The sequence below is a fragment of the Micromys minutus genome (genome assembly GCF_963924665.1).
Source record: "Micromys minutus genome assembly, chromosome: 31".
Taxonomy (NCBI): domain Eukaryota; kingdom Metazoa; phylum Chordata; class Mammalia; order Rodentia; family Muridae; genus Micromys; species Micromys minutus.
Window position 1 is genome coordinate 11,843,461 of NC_137966.1, and position 25,523 is coordinate 11,868,983.

Here is a 25,523-nt window from a genome sequence, read left to right on the forward strand (position 1 = left end):
TTTTATCATGTGCCCACAATTACTCACAGCTCAGTCCTGTAGCACTGCCTTAGACAGCGTTGTGATCTTATTTTCTTTCACAATTTTTGAAGCACTTTTGATTTGTTCTTTTTTAATATAGTTATTTTGGTTTTCCTCATCCTATTCTGCTTTTTTATTAGCAGGTTTGTTTGAGGCAAAAATCAAAAGTGTTCTCTATCTATCTATCTATCTCTATCTGTGTTGGGGGGGGAGAATGAGAGGGAGAGAGAAATCTAACTGTTAAGAATGAAGTTAAAATGCATAAGAAGGCCAGGTCTAAACCAAAACATCTAGATAACAGCAAGACACTAAAAGTCTTAAGAGGGAGGCTGGAGAAATGGCTCAGAGTTTGAGAGCACTAGCTGCTCCTCCAGAGGACCTAAATTTAAGTCCTAGCACCTACATGGCAGCTCAGAACAGTCTGTAGCTCCAGTGCCAGGGGATCTTCTAGCCTCTGAGGATATTGCATATACATGCTACGTAGAAATACATGCAGGCAAAACACCTGTATACATAAAATAATAAAATAATTGTTTAAATCCAAGAGGGAATAAACCTTTTAGGGATGAAAAACTCTGGCTGGAGAGATGGTTCAGTCAATAAAGTGCTTGTCTTGCCTCATGCTTGTAACCACTGCACTGGACAAAGACAGGTCCCTGCGGTTTACTTCCTAGCCAGCCTGGCCTATTTGCTGGTTTCAGCCAATGAGAGACCCTATCTCAGAAAGCAGGCTGTTTAACACCTTGATAATAACAACTAAGGTTGACCTCTGACTTTTGCACACACATGTAGACACAAACACACAAAGAAAACATTGTGAGTGTTGCCACCAAAGACTAGTTGGTAAAATATATGTTTTAGTTCTTAAAAATAGAAAAGTAGGAGCCTGTGAGACGGTTCAGGGGTAAGGGCACGTACCACCATAGCTGCTCTTTGATCCCTGGGAGTCACGCACTAGAAGAGAAGAACACACTCTACAGATGGTCCTCTCACCTCCCTCCATGTGCCTTGGTGTGCACATGTGATGGATCAATAAGTGGATACAGATACAGAGAGGAATTTTAAAAGTAAAAACTAGTAATTTTTTTAAAAGATTTTATTTATTCCCTTATATGAGTACACTGTAGCTGTCTTCAGACACACCAGAAGAGGGCATCAGATCCCATTACAGATGGTTGTGAGCCACCATGTGGTTGCTGGGATTTGAACCCAGGACCTCTGGAAGAGCAGCCAGTGCTCTTAACCACTGAGCCACCTCTCCAGCTCTAAACTAGTAATTTTTATTAAAATAATTTACCTGTAATATTATAGAATCACTGTTTCTTGAGAACAAATCATGTTTTCCTTTAGAAGAATGGCTATTTTCTTAATTTTCTTCTTAAGTATGTCTGCTACTTTGATTTTGGTTGTTAGGAATACTTGTTGGATAACTATTTAAGCTGCAGTATAGATTCGTCATATTAACTATAACAATCCCTTTTATGGCGTGCCTCCTGTCCTCTCAGAGATCTCTCACATCCTGACACTTGTCGAGGCCTCAGCACAGCCTGATTCTTTACAGTGGCCCATGGGCGTCTGTAAAGGAAATACCCAAAATAGTAAGTTTCTAAATCCCAGTTGATAGGCATGATTTTAACAGTAAGTCTATAGTGGTCATATGCTACCGAATAATGTTTGAATAAGCTAACTGGTAATGCCCAGATTCTACCTCAGTATAAAATAGCCCTTCTGAAACTGAAGAGCAAGCGTGAGTCTACATGTGGGTCAGGGAAGGAGGAAGCACTGCCAGTGTTGCTCAGAGTAACAGCAGAGGCTCCTCCATGAGGACGTGCCTTCTCACCTCTCAGCACAGTGGAAGGGTCCAAGCCATTGACAGCATAACTTGCCTTATTAATTGAAAGAATGGAATCCACCAGATGTAGCCCAAGCCAGGAGAGAGTTGGGTGACTAAGCAACAGCAAAGAGACCATATTGAGCGAGCCAGAATCCAGTCTCCAAGTCATTTATTTCAGCCAGTGACAGAACATTTAAACTCCTGTGCCTCCATAGTGATTGATGGTTTAATATCATATATAATTTTTTTAATGAAGGAAAACCATTTAAATATGTTACCATTTGCACTGTATTCTCCTATGTACATAACTGCATTTAATCATTATGGGGATTGTTTTTATACGTGTGTAATTTGTATCCACGAAATAACTGTCAAAACCATCTCATGCTGTTGCTGGAAATGGTACAGTGTGCTTCATACGTGAATAGATTCATTCTTCCCTGAACATCATTAAGAGTGTTGGAGCTTTCACTGCCACCACATAGGAATTCCGTGTTTACACTTCAGAGAATGAAAAATAAGCCACAATGTGTTTGCAGGTTCTTGTTTTCTGAGGAAATGATATTTAAGTGCCTTAGTTTTGTACCAGTATATGATTTGAAGAGTCTGATTTTAAGACTTTTAATATTAAAATACATAATAAAATTTTATTATCTAATTACAAGAGGGTTTAGCCTCTTATTAAAGTTGCTAAATCAGGCCTATATTAGCATTATAATGGCACAGTTTGACATGGAATACTCAAAAGTCAAGTTCAAAAGGGAGGGGTTTCTTACCCCTACCCCTCACACAAAATAACAAGGATGAAATGCATGTGTGGAAGCAAACAAGGAGCAATTTGGGATGCAGAGAAGGAGTAGAGGTGTCAGCCCAGGATGGTACCCTTAGGCAAGGCAGCTGGTCTGTGTAGCCTTTTGTTATCTGCTACTGGTTTATGTAGCCTTTAGGCCGGCACCAGAAACAATCACTCCTACAGGGTCAGCTGCTGGTCAGAAGCAAAGTAAGAAAAGATTTTGCTTCCAAACACAGCAGCCGTAATTTCTGTACAGCTGGCACCTGCTACTGGTGCACAGCATGAAGGTGAAAGGTCAAAGAGGCAGTTGTTCAAAACTCAAGAATGGCTTAAAGGGACTTGTAGATTAATCTGCTTTATTAACTTCTGTATATTAGATAACTATTGCTGTGAATGACAGTACATCTTTTTGAATAAGTCACATCTCTTTCTCTTTTAAATTAGCTTTTGAGTAATGAATATTAAATAGAGAGCATTTCAGAAGTAATTAAATGAAAACAGAATGATGTCATTTTACAGTTTTGTTTGTGTGTTTATAGAATAGGAGAATTATGCTTTCCAAGAATCTTTAAAAGAAGAAAAAAGGAAAGAAGGAAATAAGAAGGAAGGAAAAGAGTCAGCTCTTCATAAAGGAAAACTTGGAACAAACAAGCCAGCCATTAGCCTTTGTCCTTAAATTGAGAAAAGATGTCTCTTGTGCCTTAGCATGGAGTCGCTGGGTGCCGGTGGCTGTCTGTGACATTCCCGGGGCTCCAAATGCTTCCTTTATGAACTAAAGTGACTGCAATCTGTCATCATTCTTTGATCTACAGTTTAGCAAAGTCAGGTCTGCTGCCAGGCTGCAGCAAATGCTCTCGGCACAGTGAAGGAGCCGTGGGAAGTCGGCGGCAGACATTCCTTTTCTTCACACTCTTCCCGTAAGGCGTAAGGCGGAGAGAGGGTATTTTGTGAGGGAAACATACAGCTTTACACACTTACCCAATGGTAATTAGGCATGCTCTGTAATAGCCTCTTCCCCCATTCTGGCAGTAAGATGGGTTTTAGCCTCTTCATTGGTAGTGATGAGCATAATTGGCTATCTGTGTAAATTAAAAAATAGAGAGGACTCGCTAACTGTATTGTTTTTTAAAACCTCTGCAAAAAAACAAGTCACTACAGAGCTCTTCCATAGGTTAAGTGCTGACACAAACTCTGGCAAGGTTTTAAACAGACTCTTCAAACGGGATGACTTTTTGTCTGTTGACTGACCGTGAGTTTTCATCCTCATTGTTTTTAAGGTTTCTCGTAAAATGAAAGCACTGTGGAGGATGTATGGGTTTCCTGGTAAGAGCAGCATTCATTCATACATAGTTCACAAAGAAAACTGCGCCTAGTCTTCATGCAGGTGTGAGCTTCCCACTCAGCAAAAAAGCAGAGGTTACACCTAAAGTCATCTCCCTACCCCCATCCATCGCCCACAGTAGAGCCATCCAACCTCTGCCTGCAAACCTGACTGACCTGTTCCCACTCTGCAGAGCCCTGTGTTCTCTGGGCTTGCTGGGACCGGAAAAAAACCACTGTGGAAGGAGCGTCTCTGACCATCAGAAAAATGCCAGTGGATGAGCACAATGAGAACGTGGTGGAAACATGCAGGACTGTGCCGGGTGAGGCAGGCGCACACAGGTGCTGGGTAGCTGTGTGTTAAAATGAGGACTTGCACGTGTTTCTCTGAAACCTCTTCACTCTGAAGTACTTGGTTCTAACCATTCTATAGTCTAAATTTTATCGTTGACACTGAAGAAGTGAGAGCAGACTTAGAAGCAACAGAGCTTGTACTCTCCCCTAGAAATGTGCTGCACCCAGACTGAACTGAGGACTCCTTCCCCTTTTGGGTTCACGGTTCAAGACAAGGGTTCTTTGTAGCCCTGGCTGTCCTGGAGCTCACTCTGTAGACCAGGCTGGCCTCAAACTCAAGAGATCCACCTGCTTCTGCCTGTTGAGGGCTTGGATTAAGGATGTGTACTTAAGCTGTTGACACTTGACCCAACCTGAGTTACCTACATCCTTACTGGGTTGAGCTGTTGGTTTGGGATCAAACCCAGAGCTTCATACATGCTAGGCAGATTCTCTACTACTGAGCTCCATCTCCTGTTCTCCCTTCATAGATTTAGAAGCTGGCACTTCAGGTGGTCAACCTTTAAGTCTCACATAAGCCGAACATTTAAATACCCAAAAGGCAAAGCATTCATCCATTCCTTGCCATGTGCTTAGAGAAGCAGCCGATCTACAAGGAGAGGAGGAGACAGTTGCCCTAAGAGGTTCTCAAAGAAAAAACCAAGCAGCTGTGGCGGGGGGATAGGAGTGGAGAAAACACCCAGTGGGCACCTCGTCTTGTCTAGAGAGCCCTGGCTTTTTGGCCTAGTCAGGAAACACCACACTGTAGACCTAAGATCCTCACATGTTAAAGTTTCTTGACTTAGATAAAAAGCTGTGAGGACCCAATGAGCAAATGAATATAGACTCGCTTATCCCAAATAGTCAGTAGAGAATGTGGCTTCGTGTTTGAGGCATAGCTAACACTAACCTAGGTTTTGATATTACTGTTTGCCCTTGAGAAATCACCTGCTATTTATAAACATATTCTTCATGTGTATCCAAGCCTAAAACTTGTATTAAAAGATCATTTAATTTAAAGTCTGTGACATCAGGCAGATTTATCAAGATCTGCAGGCATGTCGTCTGTGCCCTTTTAGAGTCCTTCCCCCCCCCCCACCCCTGTGGTATGCATTCTCAAAGTCACATTCAAGGGATGAGGAGAAAGAAGGATAGTTCTTGGCCAAACAACTCTTTCCTCCCTTTGTCCTCACTTGTGTTTTAGGTGTCACCTTGTAGTGGCAAGAATGAAAATAAAGACCATGACTCCGCTAAGACAGTGCTGTCATACCCGAAATCTACTGTGACTCTCATAACAGCAGTAACGGGCGCAGGTTCCTTAAACATGAAGATATCCATACATCAGCCAGGTGGTGGTGGTACACACCTTTAACGCCAACACTCAGGAGGCAGGGATAGGCAGAGCTCTGAGTTCATGGCCTGCCTGGTCTACAGAGTGAGTTCCAGGACAGGCAGGACTGTTAAACAGAGAAGCTCTCTCTCAAAATAACCAAAATAAAAAGCAGAGATGGGGGCGATTAGTTCATCAGGGGGCTGGAGAGATGACTCCTGAGTTCAAATCCCAGCAACCACATGGTGGCTCACAACCGTATATAGTAAGATCTGATGCCCTCTTCTGGTGTGTCTGAAGACAGCCACAGTGTACTCACATATATAAAATAAAATATCTATAAGAAAAAGAGTAAACTAGTGGAGAAAATGTTCAGACTCAGCAATGACTTGTTGAAGGTTGCATGGCCAGTGGCAGTGAGTGGTGCCGACACCGTGGTCTGACATATATGTCCACACACGTGGTCTGACATGTATGTCCACACACGAGGTCTGACATGTATGCCCACACACGAGGTCTGACATGTATGTCCACACACGTGGTCTGACATATATGTCCACACATGTGGTCTGACATGTATGCCCACACACGTGGTCTGACATGTATGTCCACACACGTGGTCTGACATGTATGTCCACACACAGGGTCTGACATGTTTGTCCACATACAGGGTCTGACATGTATGTCCACACACGTGGTCTGACATGTATGTCCACATACAGGGTCTGACATGTATGTCCACACATGTGGTCTGACATGTATGTCCACACATGTGATCTGACATGTATGTCCACATACAGGGTCTGACATGTATGTCCACACACGTGATCTGACATGTGTGTTCACACACGAGGTCTGACATGTATGTCCACACACGTGGTCTGACATGTGTGCCCACACATGGCTTCATGTGACCAGACACTCGTTCCCAGGATGACAGTACTGAAAGAAAGGAGAAGATTATCACAAAAGCCTGGCCCTCCCATCCTGCTTTCTGACTTGGGATGTGCTTCCCTCCCCTGCATGCGCTTTCTTAAGTGGCGTCATTAGCCATCAGGTTCTCAACAGAGGCAAGCCAGTAGAATCCAGTCTAGAGCTGAAAATCTGTAAAACTATAAACTAAATAAGCCCCCCCCCCATTTTTTTTTCTTCAAAAGTCACTTTCCTTAGGTTTGTTATTAAAATAGTGGACCTCAGACTGATGGGTCTAGATAAGAGCTAGGATTGCTTGTCCTTACATCTCACCCAGTTTTGACCAGATAAAAGCTTCCTGGGGCCTTAATGTTCCCCATGTGCTGTCTTACCCATCCACCTCTGTCCAAGGGAATGAGGCAAAATTTCTCCTTCCTTTCCTCCTCTGTGTACACTGTGAAATGTAGATTTGTGTTAAGGTGCTACATGATTGCACAGGGAGAGGTAGGCGGAGAAAAGGGAGGGAATCAGAAGAGGAAAAGGGGGGAGATCAAGATGGAGCTCGAGAAGGGTGATCTGGACCCAGGTGAACTTAATTGGCGCTAGGTAGATATAAATATTTTTAAGGGATTTTATAGGTCTTTTATCTCATATAGAACGGCAGTCTGTATCTTTGTCCATTTGATGTAATCTTATGGTATAGAGGGTTTGTGTATTGAGAATGTAATATATAAACCTGTATGAAAAGCTATCGGGCCTTAGAGCCATGTTTGTGCCGGGCGGTGGGGAAAAGAAACACACCGGGGCAGAAGCACCGGGCTGGCGAGTGAGACTGCAGGGGTGGCTCTGACCGAGTGGCAGAGCCTGTGGAGTGAGACCTTGGGGGCCTATAAAGAGAAAAGCCCACTTTCTGTTTAATATTTACTGCAACTGTGGAAAGGAAGGAGAAGCTGTGCCGGTATGGCATCCAGGTTTTGTAGTGGTTTCTGGCTTCAGATACTTGCAGGCTTTTCTGTGACTCCTGAGGCACATCCCTATCTGGAGAATGTAGAGCCAACTCTTCATTTTCCTGCTAAGTCTGAGGCAGTTCAGTCAGCAGCAGGTAGTTGTTGATGGGGCCACATTCATGCAGAATGTGAGAATGTAAAGGAAGCCATGTTTGTCCGCAGGTTGATCACCTGTCATTACTTAAGCCTGACCCATGTACTCATGTAGCCAACCATCAGACCCTGTGAGCAAAAGCCCGTGAGTTCTGTATGCCTTGTCATGCTATGGGATATACCTTATGGTCTTGGGCTCCTGAGATTCCATCTTCGCTTAAAGCCTGTTCCTTGAATACGCCCTACTTAGTGAAGACGTGCATGCTGTGTCCTTGGAATCATTGACGACATCTTTGAGGATCGCACCAGCCCACAGAGGAAAATTTCTAGCATAGTTGGCTTCTAGGAGCAGTTGGCTAGACTCCCCACGGCTCAGGTCTTAGAGTCTCTCGTTCCATCACCAGAGACAAGTAAAACATCTTGGTATGCCTCCTGGTGGTCCTGTGAGCCGGGATATAAAACAACACACCCGTGAAAGCTAGCAATAGGAAGTGCCAGCCCCAAAGAGAAGTGGCCTGGGCCTCGAGGCTGGTCACCATAAGGAACACCAGAAGCAAGAGCTCTCTGTTAATGCCTGTACTTAATGTGGCCTCTCCATTCAGATGGAGCCTAGCTCCACTCAGCAGCAATTAGAGATAAGTGCATTCAGGATGATTTCTCCAAGATTAGAAGGAACAGCTTGATGGGTGGACAATAAGAGATTAATAAATACATGAGCTCCTTAAGGCCTGTTATGGTTGACTCTGAAATGGCCTCCACAGGCCCACGTGCTCACTGCTTATTCCCAGATGACAGCATTATTTTAGGGGTTCTGGGAAATTTAGCAAGTAAGACCTAGCTGCAGGAAATAGGTCACAGGGGGTCTTTGGTTACATCTTACACCTGGCCCATCCCTGTCTCTCTGTTTCCTGACCACCATGAGATAGAAACCTCCGGAGCCACATGGTGTTCTGCCCAGGGCCTATACCATCAATTGAGCCCCCTGGAGCCATGAGCCAAAATAAATCATTGTTTCTGTAAGTTTGTGTCAGAGCAGTTTGGTCATCGTGATAGGAAGGTAACTGACGCTAGAGCACATTTTATTCAGCTCTGTACGGAAGTACTCAGCAGCTCTGTACGGAAGTACTCAGCAGCTCTGTAAGGAAGTACTCAGCAGCTCTGTACAGAAGTACTCAGCACACAGTAAGAGGCCAGCGATTCTGTCAACAGTGACTAAGTGTGAGACACAAAAAGGAAGGGGAAAGAAGAAATATCCTACAGAACAATGCCTGGTATACAGCAGGCACTCATGTGTGCCTGTTATACAACAGGCTCTAGGTATGCACTAAAGAGCCAGTCGTTAGACATGTGCAGGTGATAGCCTTGTAGAGACGAAGAACCCGACATCCCTGCAGAGGCCCAGCCTGTTTTAGAAACGGTAGAAGTTCCATTCCAGGTGCGTAAAGTGCTCTTACCCCACAGAGAAAGCCTTCCCTCCCCACCCCACACTGCTCTCCTCAGCTCCCCTACATTAGAGAGAGGCAGGAGACAAATTGACAGAAATCTGGAGGAAAGTAACTCAAGTGATTTAGGAGAATGGAAGGGCTGGCTTATGGGGCCAGATTAAAGAAGCTAAATATGTATAGCTTGCCTAAGTGACAACTAAATGGGGCATTTGATAAGTCTATAAATACTTGGAAGATGTAAATGCCAGGAGGAAAGGGAATTACTTAGCATGGCACAATAGAGTATTGGCATAATGGGATAATATTAAGAAAGGCAAAGATGAAGGTTGAACATCAATAAAAAGCTTCCTGACAAGAAGAACCATTCCTGACAAGGGACACTATTAGGTTATGTGCTGTGAGCCAAGGGAAATAATGTCAGTGCCCTTCCTCGGTGTGCTGGCAGCAGTGCCAGCAAGGTAGGAGATGATGAGCACGTCCTAACTGGGGCACAGATGCCAAGCAAGTGACCTTCTGCCTGTGGCCTCCCCATCTCAGAAGAGGAAGAAACTGCTGCTGCTTGGGAGAAAGGAGATGCCCACATGTCCCAGAGCCTGAGGTCCCATAGAGGAAAGGGACATTGGCTCACACTATACCCCAGCCAGAGAGATTATCATTCTCTCGTAATGACATTCATTTCCTACAGGATACAAAGCTGCTTTCTCTTGCAGATGTCACTAGGCACTCACACCCCCTGCCTCTGTGAGCACCCTCCCCTATACTCCCTGTACAGTCCTGCAGACAGCCATTTTAACCTCTGCGCTCACGCCCCTCTCTCCCAACAAGTCAAACTGCTCGCTCTCTACAGCGGACCCATGCCCCCTCTCTGAAGCCTCCCCTGCCTGCCCCACCCAGACCCTGGCACAACCGAAGCCTGCCGTGTGGGCCTGTTTGCAGCATTTAGTGGACTGCACTGTGACTCCTCCCTTCTTGGCTTCAAGCTCTGTGAGAACTGACACTGGCTTGCTCACCTCTGTCCCCAGGTCCTGTGGCAGAGCCTGCCCAAGCTGTGTATCAGCACATGTGGAGTAAACCAAAGGAGCAGGCTTAGCACTCTTGGCTTCTCTGATGCTTGGGGCTCCCATGCATCTCTGAGCTATCTCCCAGTCTCCTGGCCAGTACTTTCGAGGTCATCAGACAGCTACAAATAAAAGCCGTCTTTGTTCCTGTCCTGTTTAGGATGCCATGGATGTAGCTTCCTTAACATCCCTTGGAGATGCAGGGTAACAGCAGGGTGACAGCAGGGCGTGTGCGAACATGGAAAGCTGGGATCTCACAGGGACCCAGTGGTAGACAAACACCTACAAGCAACTAAGGGATGCTGAGAGCAGACGAAGTATTTGCTTCTCTCAGGGAACACCTGCCTCCCCCATTTGGTTATCTACTTCCAAGTTTTCAGCTCGGAAATCATGTACATGCAAGTAACATTATAGTCCTGGGTAGGTAGTTTTCATATATTTAGGTAGGGGTGTGTGTGTGTGTGTGTGTGTGTGTGTGTGTGTGTGTGTAAAACAACAAAGAAAAGGCGTCCATGAATTTGACACTGAGCAAAGGGGAGACTACGTGGAGTAAGAAGGGGATTGGATGAAGGAAAATGGGGGGGGGGGTATATAATTGTATTTTAATTTCAAAATATAAATAATAAAGGGATTTGTTTCTGAAGAAGCAGAATGCCCCCAACTGTAAATGCTAGGCTATGTCCGTATATACACAGAGTGAATACTGGGTTAACTCTTAATGCAAAAAGCTTTTGAGGGGCACCATGAATTGTCCACAATAAAAACATTTTTAAAATAAGTAACATAACCTTCACGAGTAACTGAAAATCTTTGGGGCCATCTAACCAAATCTCTTCGGGAACAGGAAGGCTGCCCCATCAGATAGGATGCAGCGAGATTTTGAGCCTCCTCTGGGCTGACAGGCGTGTAGTGAACCCACACTCGCTGCACTGTGCCTTGCTAACTACCAGGAAGGTCCCCGTGCCAGTTCGCATGTGCTGTTCTGTTGGGAAGTATGATGCTCACTGGGCAGTGTGGTGGTGACGGATCAGAAAGTCACCTGTTTTTTCACTCCCTGTGGTCTTGAGTGGCCTGAGCCAGCGCAGAAGCCATTGTGGCCCTGGGCACACGTGCCATTGACGCTGGTTCACTGCTGCTGGCTCCGTTAGTGACCTGTATGGATGAGGTAAACAGCAGAAGCAGCAGCATTTCAGATGTCTGCTGCCGCTTCTCTATCGAGTCTTGAATCGGGCACCCATTTTTGATGTTCCAAATCTATCTGTGGTTTTGGGTTCCAGTTTTCTTTCCCAGAAGCCATGCTTTGACTGAAAAGAACGTGAGTTTAGGATCCTGACCATACTGGCTGCTGTTGCAGTCTTTGTTCATCTTCTCTCTCTCACCAGTGAGCTCTCACAGGACAAGCTCAGCTAGGAGCCTGGCCTCTGTGCTTAACCCTAACCCTTCTCCAAAGCTTCCTGTTCTGTATGGCAGACCCCAGCTGATAACTACTCTCCAGGTACTGATCCAAATGCCCATCTGCATTTATAAATGTGAGTTCACTGTAGCTGTCTTCAGACACACCAGAAGAGGGCATCGGATCCCATTACAGACGGTTGTGAGCCACCGTGTGGTTGCTGGGATTTGAACTCAGGACCTCTGGGAGAGCAGTCAGTGCTCTTAACCGCTGAGCCATCTCTCCAGCCCCCACCTATCTACATTTAGCATGCATAAAAGATCTTATGTAGCCTGGCCCTGGTAAACATCTGCTCCTCACTCTCAGCTCTGCTTTGTGCCACTCCAGAGCCTTCCATAAAAGGCTCTTCATTCTTAAAACATGCTAAGCACTTGATATCTGGATGTTCTCTCATGTCCTCTCGATAGTATGTCCCTGTTCCTGGGTGCAGCTGTGCGCAGCTGTTAGTACTCGGCTGCACCTGTCCAGTGCAGATAGGCTGGCCTCTGTGAGCACCTGTGCACGCGAGTCTTCACGAGGCTCTCAGGCTGCTGTATGCCATGAGGAGTTCTCAGATGGGGGCCCGTGTTAGTCATTCGGGTGCTAGTATGAGCTAAACATGTATATCACTTGAAGGAAAACTATGGAGATGTTGCAGAGCAAACAGATCCTCTTAACGTCCCCATCTCCAGGAAATGCAGGTGGTGGTTTTGACTGGTAAGGCTTAATTTAACATGCCATCGAAACAAATGCTCTTTGGTGTAGGTAAGGAGGGGGCGGAGATATAAGACCAACCCAAATAGTGCTGAGTGGCTAGTCCTGCAGCCTCCAGTACCCCAAGTTTTCTGGTTTATTTTAATATGGCGAGCTGCTCTATGAGATCTGCAGCCACTTGAAATATGATTTACTACATGTAAAAGTTTCAGATGGATAATGAAGATTCAGGATTGAGACTCACAGTGTAGTGTAGTCAATTTTCCTGCTGTTGCTCTCTGTCATCGAAATGAATAATTTATTATAATTTATCTCAACCCTGGAAAATAAAACTGTTTTCCTAGTGATGTGTGCTATAACATTCAGAATAGACACATTGCATGCAGAACTCTCAATTAATTAATTCTGAAGTTTCATTCTTGCTTGACCTTCTCCTAAGCTGGGAGACTGGCAGGTAATTCTTTCCCCAATAAGCCATGATTAAAATAAATGTTTTGAGAAGTAGGGGTAAGGTTGGTAATGGAGAAAATTGAAAGAACAGCGAGGCTAGGTTGCGTTTTTCCTTAGATACTACATTCGGTGCAAGAGTTTTTAAGCATTCTAGACAATTGATCACTTAGCACAGACATCCCTTAACTTTCTGTGAGGGGAGCCAAGGATAGTACTGAGTTTCCATATAATTCAGGCTTGTTTCTGACCAGAGCTGGCTGAGCTTACTGGACCCACAGTGCCTTCAAAGCATCCCCTCCTAGTTTTAAAGCAAGGCTGACACTGTATAAAGGCCAAACAGGCAGGCCTCATCAGGTGACCTCGGGAAACAGGTCACTCATAACTGATTGCAGGCTCCTTCAGAGGAGACTTACCTCATCTTACATTTCATCCCATTGTCTTCGTTTTAAATGTAATATAACTTAATGTAGCCTTAATTCATCTGGAGAGACAGGATTTAACAAAATATGTGCGTATTTACCCATTGTTCATTGTTCATACCATCTATGGATGTCACAAAGGAAGATGGCTGATGAAGGGAACAATTGATTCTCCTTCCCTAAAGACAGCTAGTGTCTAATTTGGGCAGGATCACATTTCAGTATCTTCTGTGCATGTGGCCTCAGGAACAGCGCTCAGTAATGACAGACATCCCCTGCCTTGTGTGCACTGAAAACCTGGAAGCATTTTCTCCTTCAGCTTCGTTCTGGCTCCCCAGGCCTGACCGTCTGTCTAGGGCAGGTGCTCTGAAACCCGTCATGGGGGTGGAGAGATTTCTCTTAGGTTTTCAAGTCCTGTTGCATTGTTCAGGCAGTTGTGTGGGGTGGGGTGGGGTGCTTTGTTTTGTTTGCTATGTTGTTATTGGTAAGGTCAGCCTTCCTCTCCTCCTCCTGGCCTTCTGAAAGGCTGGTGCACTCCCTAGGCGCAGGGTAGCTCTTAAGAGTTGGATGCATTTATTATTAGCTGTTCCTGAGAACATCACCAGAGTATTACTGCACAGTCAGGACGCTGTAGCTTGGCTGGGGTGTGGATGACTCCATGTCCTCCATGGAGTAACACACAGGCTGTGTCCCCTTACGTGTCCTTTTTGATCTCCCCTCAGCCCTCGGGGTTAGGGCATAGGGCTGCTCTGTCTCTGTCTCTCACTCTTCTTTGGCCTGGCTTTGCTAGGCCTCCTCTGTGTTACCCAGAGACAAGGCCCATTTTTCATCTGCCTCTCAAGCAGACAGCAGAAGCTGCTAGAGCAGACAAGTGCCATGTCCAGGCCCCTGACGGTGGAGGAAGGAGCCCTCCCTCAGTCAGGCCCCTAGAGGTCTGCAGTACCAGCTGCGGCCAGGGGCTCTGGGTGAACGTTTGAGCAGACTCTGCCTTTACACCCTAACAGCACCTTGACCAAGCGTGTTCTTTTGGACTCTAGGCCCTTAGTGTGTACAGATGTGTGATAAATAATGCTCTCCAAAGGTTTGCCTGAGAATAGCGGCAGCGTGCATAGTGGACTCCATAAAGGATCGCTTGGTTAGATGGTGAGAAGACTCATCAGGCACCACCGACAGACAGGACCGCTCCGTCTCTGTCTCATTCTTCTGTGGCCTGGTTTTTGCTAGACCAAATGCTGATGGTGCCTCAGACTGTGGCCTGCAAACCCCAGCCACACGCCTTCCTAGAATCCCCTGACTTAGATTTCTCAGTCTGTTTTCAAAAACAAGATCCTTCGAAGGGAAAGTTCTGTGTTAAGACGTGTGTAGATTAAGGCACAGCCATGTTTTCTGTAGAGTGCTCTTCATTTCAGTGTGAGCTCGATGTCTTAGCAGGAAAGTGCCCAACGTAAGCCAGAACTCCTTATTTCACTTCAGCCAACAGCAGAGCAAGCACATGGGACCTGAAGGTGTCCTAGTAAGTGCTCTGTGTGCCCAGGAGCTCGGGTAGGGTCCGCTCTCACACCTCTGTGAAGAGCATGACCAGAGGTCACATGTCACCTTCTCCTGGGTCACACCTGTGGTTTGTGCTTAGATGTGTTTGTTTGCATGGCTGCACTGCCACGCTGTCACTTAGACCCGTGCTGACCCCAGCAAGGCCAGCTGGCTGCTTTCTGGGCTGCCTTCTGCTGAGCTTATTTCTGGAACTACAACTCCCCATGAAGTTAGGTAACTGAGAATATAGTAATCTCGCTTACCTGTCTAACCTAGGCACGAGTTGGTATTCTTTCCTACGCCATGAAATTAGGCCAGCGGAAGCTTCAGTTACAGTGTGGGGATGCTATGTGTAAGGCATGCTGTGTGGCAGGACAGTCGCGATGTGTGGTTTACACAGAGGAAATTCTTCCTCACAGAGTCCCCTCTCCCCAGCTGTCACCGTCTCAACTTCATATCTGGGATACGAAGGCAAACAGCATGGGAAAATTAGCAGGGCCAGACTTGGGCTCAGCTCTTAGTCTAACGCCTGTGCTACCTCCTCATTGAACAGAACTCCGGCCAAACTCCGTAAGGAGTGGGAAGAGTGAGAAGCCAAGTGAGGTAATGCAGAATGACCTTCCTGAAGAGACAGCCCCTTTTCTACATAATCCCATTCCTGCTTTGGCAAAACAGCCACGCGTTAATGTCAGTGGGTAAAGCTTATTTATGGCTTGGAAAATGTAGCCAAAGCCAACTGAAAGTGGCCTCAGGAGTGGAAGACACTGGAGAACTACGTACCAGCTCTCCAACCACTGCTCTCATGGTGCCTGGTGACAGAATGTGGCAGAGCCAAGATGGCTCCTTTCAGTGTCTGCTGGTGCTGTCCTTGACCTCAGAGGCCACCCCCTGAACATCACACTGCCTGAAAGGGGAAGGGACTTTGCTTTAACGTCACACCCAGTGTTCTTCCTTGGTGTGTGGGGGTGGGGAGCCTCAGATTCCAGAGGAATCTACACCACTGTTTGGGCTCTTTTACCACTGCTCTAGGATTATTAGAAAAAATAATTCTGGAAATTGGCTGCCACATCAATGCCATTTAAGAAGATTACTCAGTACTTTATATATTTCCAGAAAAGTAAAAAAGGGGAAAAAATCATCCATTTTTGCCAACTTTATTTTTAGAAAAGTATTTTATTCAAACATTCCCTTACTTATTACAGACATAAATACATGCATTCAGACAAATGAATACACGAGAGGACCGTATAAAGTAATTGGCACATCACTCCAGGATGCTTTGTCAGTTACTGGAAGAATTTGGTGCCTCTAACTTTAATCTTCTCCATTAAAATATCCATTCTGCTTCAGATTGTGAAACCCATAATATTTTAGGCTGTCTCCGTGGATCTGTTAGTTTTGCTTGTCAATTTAATTTGTGCTGTATGACTTTGACTGGCTCACTGTACTGTTCCTAGGAGCATGAGATCTACAAAGGATGTTTCGTGTGTAAGGCATGGGGCTCTGGCCTCTCCAGAGACTGGACGTGCCCTTTGTGTTGTGTGTAGGCCGGCAGATTTCATCTGTAACCAGCCTAATCATTGAGAGGGTGACGGAAATGGCAGCTGTTGAACTTGATATGCCTTCAGTGTCTGCAGGACCCAAACTCTGCAACACTTCACATGCCACCTCATTTCACGACCAGAGCTTCCTTGAGCTGGATTGTCTCCTTCCCTCTTCAGAGTTAATAAAAAGAGACACCACAAGACCCATTCACTTACTTGCCAAAGATCACAGAATAAATTAGATTACCAAAACTTTTTGCCAGGGGCAGGGAGATGGCTCGGTAGGTAAGTAAGCATTTGTGCAAGGGGAGGAGCAGAGCTCAGCTCCCTAGCCCTACATATGTCCCAGTGCTGAGTGCAGTGGCCCTCCTGTGATCTCAGTGCACGGGAGGCTGGCGAGCTGGATGGACATTGTCCTCAAGCTGTGGGCTCAGCCGTCATAACTTATTACCTCCACAGGTGAAATGGGGAACACCTGAGGGAGTGCCCACCTTCACCTCACATGCTGCACATGCACATTACACATTTACTCACACAAAAACGGAGGTTGCTAAAAGCATTCAAAGCAAACCAGGTCATCAAACCCCAGTAGGGGTGGTGTCTGTGGGGTCTTACTACACCACCAACCTTTCATTTGCCCTCCATTGGGGAGACCAGCTCTAGAGCTATGGGAGCAGATAGGCTGCGGCAGGAGAAATCAGCCCACTTGACAGCCATTTGCCTGGACTGTTGGAGCAGCCTCACCCCTGGACTCCCTCCTGTCATGTCTCATGCCCAAGGCACATTCCAAATACTTCACGTGGCCACAAGCCCACTAGCTACCTTGCATGAGGGTAAAGTCGAGACTCAGTCAGCATGGTCTTCCCTTCTATATCCTGTTTCTTACTCTTGATGAACCCAGTGTGTTCGTTCCCACCCTGTCTTTGCCTTCCATCTGCTTATGATGAGCCTTAGATGTTTCCTGTCCCATGGCAGCTCCTTGGCCGCCTTTGAAAAACTTAGAGGTCTTCCCCCTCCACATGCTGCTGCTCTTTCCCTATACCTAGTCCCCACTGTTGTCTTTCCGTGACTTCCCTAGCAAACTTCGAGGGAAGCTCAGAGAGTCTGTTATCTCTTCTATGTGTCTTAACAGCCCCCAGAGCTCGGCACATGGGTAAGTGAGTGTATGTAACAGTAGGTGAGTGATTAGTACTGAATGCTTGGAAAAACAACAGTCTGAGCTAGCAGGAAACGCGCCATTATGGAGTCACATGGAAAGCATTTTATTCCACTCAGTGCTGAGCTACAGAGAGGTGCTCATTAACATCATAAATTGTCCTGTGAGGTGAGAAGCAGACAGGGCCTTTACCTGGTGCCTAGGTCAGAGCAGAGCAGGTAAGGCGTGAGAAGCAGGGATGGAACCTCCTGGCTCTGTGGCCTGTGACTTCTACTCACCAGGAAGGTTCTCACCAAGCTTTTAGACTTAAGAGACTTTTCCTTGGGGAGTCAGAGTCTGCCCAGAGTTTACATTGCCTTCTAGACTTGCAGCGTGAGAGCCAAGTGTGCAGGGAAAAGCCCTCCCGTCATCAGAAAGGTGGAAGGATGGAGGCCCTACATAGACAGTCTGGGATTCAGGCAAGCGCTAAGCCAAGGGTCCAGGTTCTCATATGCCTCTGTCTTCCAGATGATGTCTGTCCTCATGAACACCATTGTCTTTGAGGATTGTCGGAACCAGTGGTCAGTATCCAGGCCTCTTCTGGGGCTCATCCTGCTCAATGAGAAGGTGAGTGCTTTCAGACAGGGCCACAGGAGGAGGGAGAGAGGCCCTTAGACCCTGAGGACCACAGGCTAAGAGGCTGAGGCCCTGGCAGCCTAGAAGACCTAGAAGGCACTTTTCCCCAAAGATCTCCTTGAGTTGGCAGAGGTCACAGAGGGCCACATGCTGCACTGTGTGTGCATTGTCAGCCGTGTCCCAGAGTCCTCTTCACCTGCTGTTCTGAGGCAGTTTTGAGCCACAGCCCTTTGGCCTTCTCCTCCAGCCTTCCTTTATATCTGGGGACCCTAGACACAACTACAGGTGATGACAGCGGCAGCCCCTGAGGGCTTGTGCGTAGATCCAGTACCCTTCATCTAGGGAGCATGCATCCCAGCCTCCTCAGTGTGCTGGCCACCCTCGGCTGCCTCCCACGCCCCTGGCTTCCTTTGGAAATCAGCCTGGCCCCTCAGCACGCGGTGGGAACAGTGCATTACTGCTCAGGAGAATGAATTGTCTATACAATAAGATAGTACCGGGAAAAAGACAGTGAGATTAGAGGCAGCCGCATACATTAAAATTCAAACTAAAATCCCAGCCTTGGAAGGAAACTAATAGAAGAAGAAAATATATCAAGAAGAGAAGCGCTGTCTCATCACTCACCTGTGCTGAAGTATCCAATTTTAGCCACATCCCATAGTACTGCCATTCATCTTCCCTCGGCGTTACTGTGATTTAAATCCAAGCTCTATAAAAGAGAGCAGTTCTTTTAAAATGATTGAGAGGGAATAAGGGCAAATTTGGTGTTTAGAAAAAGCTTATGACATCACAATATTATACTTTACTGATGGAGGCAATATTTCATGGCTTCGGATGAAAAACTAATAATTTTCTATTTGGTGAGAGTCACTGCCTCATTATAAAAGGGGAAAATAAGTAGTTTTGTGCATTCCCAATCTTGTTCTGGAAGACATTGTGGTTTAGGTATAATGCCTCTGATATATAGTATTTAAGTATTAGTCTGACTACATATTAATTATTCGTGTTTTTTTATGTGAGCTGTTTTAATGCATGATGGAAATTAAATATCATGCAGCTTTGGCTTGAAGAGATAAACATATGACTGCAAACTGTTGTCTTTGGCTGAAATTCGGCTGTTGCCAGTGATTAGGAGCTCTGTTCCACATCAAAGCTTATGTCTGTATAAAAGACCACGGACCCCAGCAGAAAAAAAGGGGGGCTGAGCAGGTATTTGTGCCCAGGTATGACAGATACTGTGTTTAATGCCAGCAAGTGCTCCCAGAACTGAGCAGGCCCCTCTAGTGCCCTGCCTCAGCAGAGCAGACCCACATAACCCAGGAGGACAGACTTGGAACACAGCCCAGAGCTCTTAGAGAAGTGATTCACTGAAGCCAGGAAAGATGATGAGGCCGGAGGGGAGACCCTTGGCCTTGCCTTCAGTCACCAGAGTGCTCCCTGGACATTTCCAGTTAAATTCTTCTCCTCAGCCTTCCTGTGACAAGCAGAGTTCAGACCCCAGAAGACCATGGGTCTGTTGCCCAGTGGAGGCAAAGACCCCATCAGGCTCAGCAGTGACAGCACAGCAGGCACAGCACAGGGTTCTTAGGAACAAAGGGCTGGGGTTGACTCGGGGAGAACCTCTGTGGCTTGGCTTTTCTCTATGGATAGAAGCTCAGGATGGAACTGGATGCAGACCCCTGAGCATTGGCGAGCCCAAATAGAACCCAACTGGCCCATCTTCCTGCTACTTCCTTCCAGCTAGGTTTGGAGTTGTAACCCGAGCCTGACACTGCTCTGTCTCCCAACAGTATTTCAGTGAACTGAGGGCGAGTCTGATCAACAGCCAGCCTCTCCCCAAGCAGGAAGTCCTTGCCCAGTGCTTCAGGAACCTGATGGAAGGAGTGGAACAGAACCTGTCTGTCAAAAACAGAGACAGGTGAGCACTGCCCGGTGGCTGGCTCTGGGGGGCACTGCAGTTAGCACAGCTCAGGGGTAGATGCACCTTGCCCACTGTACCTGCTGATCTTACACCCAGGGCAGCTCCAGCCACGATGTCTCACTGGGCATTGCTCAGGGATGCAGGGATCAATAGAATACAGTCTTTGCCCTTCTGCAGTTTGTAATCCAGCTGGAAGGAAGTGAGAAACACCTAACTGGAAAGAGCAGGTGAAGGGCAGCTCACACTGTCGATGGCGAGGAGGATATTTTATCTTTGTTTGTTTTTCCATTAATATATTTATTTATTCAATTTAAATCCCAATTGCTGCCCTCTCTCCTCCCAGACCCCCCTCACATAGTCCCTCTCCCTATGCCCTATCACCCCTCTCCTCTAAGGAGGTGGGTGTCCTTCTGGGTATCCTCCCACTCTGGTATATCAAGTCTCTGCAGGGCTAGGCGTATCCTCTCCCAGTGAGGCCAAACAGGGCTGCCCAGTTACAAGAATAAATTACACAGAAAGGCAACCGATTTAGGGACAGCCCCTACTCCAGTTGTTGGAGAGACCACATGAAGAACCAGCTGCACATCTGCTACATATATGCTGGGGGAGGGGTAAGTCCAGCCTGTGAGTGCTCTTTGATTGGTGGTTCAGTCTATGAGATTCCCCCAGAGGTCCAGGTTAGTTTAGTCTTTCTGTAAAGTTCCTAACCCTCCAGTTCCTCAGTCCTTCATAAGACTCCACGAGTTCCGTCAGCTGCTGGGTGAAGCCTCTCAGGGGACAGTCACACTCGGCTCCAGTCATTGGTTGGCCATTCCCTAAGTCATCTCTGCTCTATCTTTGTCCCTGTATTTCTTATAGACAGGACAAATTTTAGGTCAAAAGTTTTGTGGGTGGATTGGTGTCCTTGTCTTTCCACTTGGGGTCCTGGCAGACTACAGGAGGTGGCCACTTCAGCTAACGTCGCCCTCATAGACTCTTAGGAGCCTCCCCAAACCGAGGTCTCTGGCACGACCTAGAGATGCCCCCTCAGTCCCCAGCAGCCAATGATTTCCACTCATTCTCCCAGCCTTCTAGCCATCTCTCCTATCTCCCCCCACACCTGATTCTGAACTCCCCCCAATTCCGCTCTCCCTCTGTCCCTATGATTATGTCATCCCCCTTCTAATGAGGTTCAAGCATCTTTACTTGGGCCTTCCTTCTGGTCTAGCTTCTTTGGATCCAGGAGTGGAGTGGGGGTGTTCTGTACTTTATGGCTAATATTCACTTAGGAGTGACTACATACCATGTATGTCCTTTTGGGTCTGGGTTCCCTCACTCAAGATATTTTCTAGTTCCATCCATGTGCCTGCAAAATTCATGATGTCCTTGTTTTTAATAACTAGTAGTATTCCATTGTGTAGATAAACCACATTTTCTGTATTTTTTTTCTTCAGTTGAGGGGCATCTGGATTGTTTCCCGTTTCTGGCTATTACAAATAAAGCTGCTATGAACATAGATGAGTGTGTGCCCTTGTGGGATGGTGGAGCATCTTTTGGGTATATGCCCAGGGGTGGTGTATCTGGGTCTTCAAGTAGAACTAGTTCCAGTTTTCTGAGGAGCTAGGTGAGATGTTTAAATAGCAGTACTGATCTGTGGAACAGGCCTGACAGTCCTCTGAGCTTCTTGATGGAGCGGCACAGATCGGCTGCTGTCCTGTGTCAGTTCCCTCTCTCTCTCTCTCTCTCTCTCTCTCTCTCTCTCTCTCTCTCTCTCTCTCTCTCTCTCTCTCTCCCTCCCTCCCTCCCTCCCTCCCTCCCTCCCTCTCTCTCTCTCTCTCTCTCTCTCTCTCTCTTCCTCTCCCTCTCCCTCTCCCCCCCCACCTCCCTTCCTTCCTCCTTCTCTCTCTATCTCTCTGGGGTTTTTTGACACAAGGATTCTCTGTGTAGTGCTTGCTCTCCTGGAACTTGATCTGTAGACCAGGCTAACGTGAACTTTCAGAGATCCACCTGCCTCCCAAGTGTGTGCCACTACCACCCAGCTGAGAGAATGTTTTCAGCATTGTCTCTGACTTGATAAAATTCACTCTTCATTCCCTTCAGATAGTTCCTCTCATTAAATACAAGCAGTTAATTGTTCACTTGGGATGCCTGACTAATCATGGTAGAACCAGGATTTGTACCCAGGTAGTCTAATTCAATTTTGTTTTTTTTTTTTTTTTTTTTTTAAGGGTGACAGCACAGGCTGGTTTCAAACTCTCTGTGCATACCCATGGAAACTTTGTATTATTACAATTATTTGGAGGGTTGGGGGTATCAGAGAACAGCTTGACAGAAGTTAGTTCTCTCCTTCCTCCATGTGGGTCTCAGAGATCTAACAAGCAGGTTGGTTAACCTGATGAGGTATCTCACAGACCTCCAAACACAACTTTAATGTGTTTATCTTCCAGTCCCTAACTGCCTGTGTTGCAGCCTTGGACACCATCCCCAGCACTGGAAACCAAACTAAAGGCTTCATGCACAGTTCACAAGCACACTACCAAACTGAGCACATTCGTGCACACACACACCCTCACACACACTCACAACCCCGCATTTGCACCCTTTTCTAGGATAGGGTTTCACCACATAGTGCCAGCCTCAAACTCACTCTCGGTCCCTTGCTCTGCTTTCTGACGCTGGTATTACAGACATGAGCTACCACATTCCACCCCCAACCCCCTGTTTTTGTTCACTAAATTCAGTTCTAGTTGAAAATAATACTGTCTACCTTTGGGGAAACCTATAATGATCAAGTACTCATATGTAAATCCAGTCCAGTATTTGAGACATAACTAAATGTGTTAATGTTTTTAGTGGAACTTCTCCATCGATAAACTGCTCAGAATAGATTTAGCGAGCTCTTGTATTCAGTGGGGGTGGGGGCTGGAGCTCACAGCCCTGAAGAGTCTCCTCACCTGTGCCTACAGGGTCTACTCAGGTCTCTCCAGGTCCTGTGCCCCACCTCAAGCGGTTCATACTGCCTGAATGTCCTCCACTGTTCTCTTTCACAGGTTCACACAGAACCTCTCCGTCTTCAGAAGAGATGTGGCAGAGGCCCTGCGTAGTGATGGCCACACCGAGCTCTCCAGCCTGGACATGATGAGCTGACCAGCTCCTGACTGTGGGCTGTGCAGCCTTTGTCAGAGACTGTGGACGGTCTGGGTTCCAGACCACAACGCTGGCCAGCCCAGAAGAGTGTATGTTTCAGAACAAGCAGCTAAAGCCCTACATTTTTATAAGTCTGAGCTCATTACAAAAGTTTATAATAGTGCACATACAACGTAAATTCGGTATTCGGAGCAGCACGTGTTTTCAGTCTCTCTGGGTTTCCACAATGCTGAAAGGTCTAGAAACTATATTTAACCAAAGATCATAGTAAGCCAGGCTAGCACCTGCAGCCATGGTTGTGGATTTGGTAAAGATACAGCCCTCGGTGTGGGTCCCGGTTAGAGACAAATGCCACTGCGACTTCAGTTTACATCTGGAAAATGCTATGTTAGGGACTCAGGGCTTTGGGCATTGACACGGAGCCTGGGAGGGGGGCCATAAAGCCTTCCCCAGAACTGCACACAGGCCTCTCTGCCTCCGCAATATCTGATAAAGTTCAGAGACAGTAACACAATTAGATGGCTTACAAACAATGTTTGCTTTCCACTGGCATAAATCTGAAGTGGTTCAGTCTAGAAGAGTTAGTTCCACGATGGCTGTGTGCACAGAGGTGTGTTTAGGGCTCCGGAAGCCTGGTTAGAAGTTCTAGGTGCACAAGCTCCGTTTAACTTGAAGAAAAGCTGAAGGGGGAAAGTTGTGTTTGGAAGCAGCTCTGCCTTCTTGGCCCACTTGCTGTTCTGCCTGCCACATGCTTAACCGCTGTCGGGTGACGTCATCCAGACGTAGGAAGTGGAGGTCTCACCAGTTTGTGACCCATCAGACCTACGCTATTAATCTGGAATCGCCACTGTCAGGCGGATTCCTATCTCACTGCACTGACTTTGTCATTCAGGCTTACAATAAACACTGCGCCCATAATGTCTGATGAGACGGGAAAGGCTGGCCTCACTGTTGCAGGGGACATCCACAGGCTCTTGTTGTAATCTCATTTCTCAGACTACTGTTTTTTCAAACCTTGCTTGCTAGTTGAGTTTTGCAACAGGCTTGTCGTGTGAAAGCTGAGTTCATCTCCAAGTGTTTGTCTTCCATGTGCAAAGGGAGTCAGGGGAAACGGAGACCTAAATGAGACTGTGGTGTTTAACAGGCAGGTAAGCCTAAACCTTACCCCCCCCCACTCCGTTAGGAATAGAACTCTCCTATAGAAGACAAATCCTGTACTTTGAAATGTCAGCTTTCAAAGGAGCTTGACAAGAATTTCTCTTTGGTTTTTGTTTAGTTTTTCATTTGTTTCGTTTTGGTTTTCTAAGCCTCCCTATGTAGCCCAGGCTGGCCTGGAACTCACTGTGATATTTCCACAGCCTCCTCAATGAAGGTTGACAAGTGTCGGCCACAATGCCTGGCTTCTGCAGTTAGGGGCGGGGTGGTTGGAGCTGCCCTCATCCCACAGAGCTGCACATGCTTCTCCAGGTCGGGCACTGTTTCTCCACAGATGCCTAGAGTCGAAAGCGTTATTGTTTGCATTAAAATGTTCACAAGAAAAGAATGCTGCGTGCTCCCTTCTCTTTGCCAGATCACCTGGGAGCTCAGCAGCAGGTGGAGAGTCCCCTTCACACTTGCCTTGGAAAGCATTCTGAGAAACAGGGTCAGCCAGTCTCCCCACACCTCGGGTAGGAGTGAATGCTGGACTCACGAAGCATTCTGTAGGAGCCAGCTTAGGTGACAGTCAGAAAGCTTGGAGCCCCTACCCACGCTGCCTCTTTCCGCTGCCACATCAGAAAGTAAGAGCCAAAGATGGCATATATCTTCACCCAGATCTGTCTCGAGGGAACTCCTCGCTGCTCCATGGAAATGTTACTAATATTTAGGTTCAGTTTTACCTGTTTTTCAGAGCTTGGTCATTAATAGTAAATTATTCCAAAGTGTGAGTGGCTTCGGGCCTGGAGATGTAGGTCAGGGGTTGAGAGCACCTGTACGTGTGTGATGGTTGGGCGAGGAAGGCCTGTCTGCATACAGGCTAATGTTCATGTTTAAGAGTAGGTTCTGCACAGGTCTCACCAAGGAGCATGACTCACCACACAGGTCTTAGCTTGTGGGAAAGAGCCAAAGACTGCAGAGATCTAAGGACTAAAGGGCTTCTGCCCACTGCAGCAAGGAGGGAAGCTGGCAGTCCCACCGGCTCAGTGGAGGGGTTATGGGAGGAGTTCGCACACCTCACCCAAGATTGTAGTGCACAAGCACACGTACAGTATGGGCTCTCTATCAAGCCAGCTACAGAGCCAGTGCTCAAGCAAGAAGTGGCCTGTAGGTATCCTGACTGAGATGTGTCTCACTTTTCAATGCTGTCCCCTCAACATGTAAGGCAGGACACCGAGGAGCACATGTTCCTGTACTGTGTGCCATGATCACAGCCCAGAAAAACCCTCTTAGTGCCCTGGAGTCCCTTCCACTGGCATGGCAGCCTACACATACC

At 46.8% G+C, this 25,523-nt stretch overlaps 1 protein-coding gene across 1 annotated transcript in view; it reads left to right on the top strand.

The window, feature by feature from the left end:
- Positions 1-23,165, top strand: part of RANBP17 (RAN binding protein 17) — a gene marked incomplete at its 5' end in the record, with an annotated part of 254,739 nt that extends 231,574 nt beyond the window's left edge. Inside the window, 3 exons of the mRNA XM_080942277.1 lie at positions 17,899-17,997; positions 19,797-19,924; positions 22,957-23,165. Coding sequence (XP_080798403.1) covers positions 17,899-17,997; positions 19,797-19,924; positions 22,957-23,053 — 324 coding nt within the window. The 3' untranslated portion in view covers positions 23,054-23,165. The remainder of the gene's footprint in view (positions 1-17,898; positions 17,998-19,796; positions 19,925-22,956) is intronic.
- Between the last annotated feature and the right edge of the window lie 2,358 nt (positions 23,166-25,523).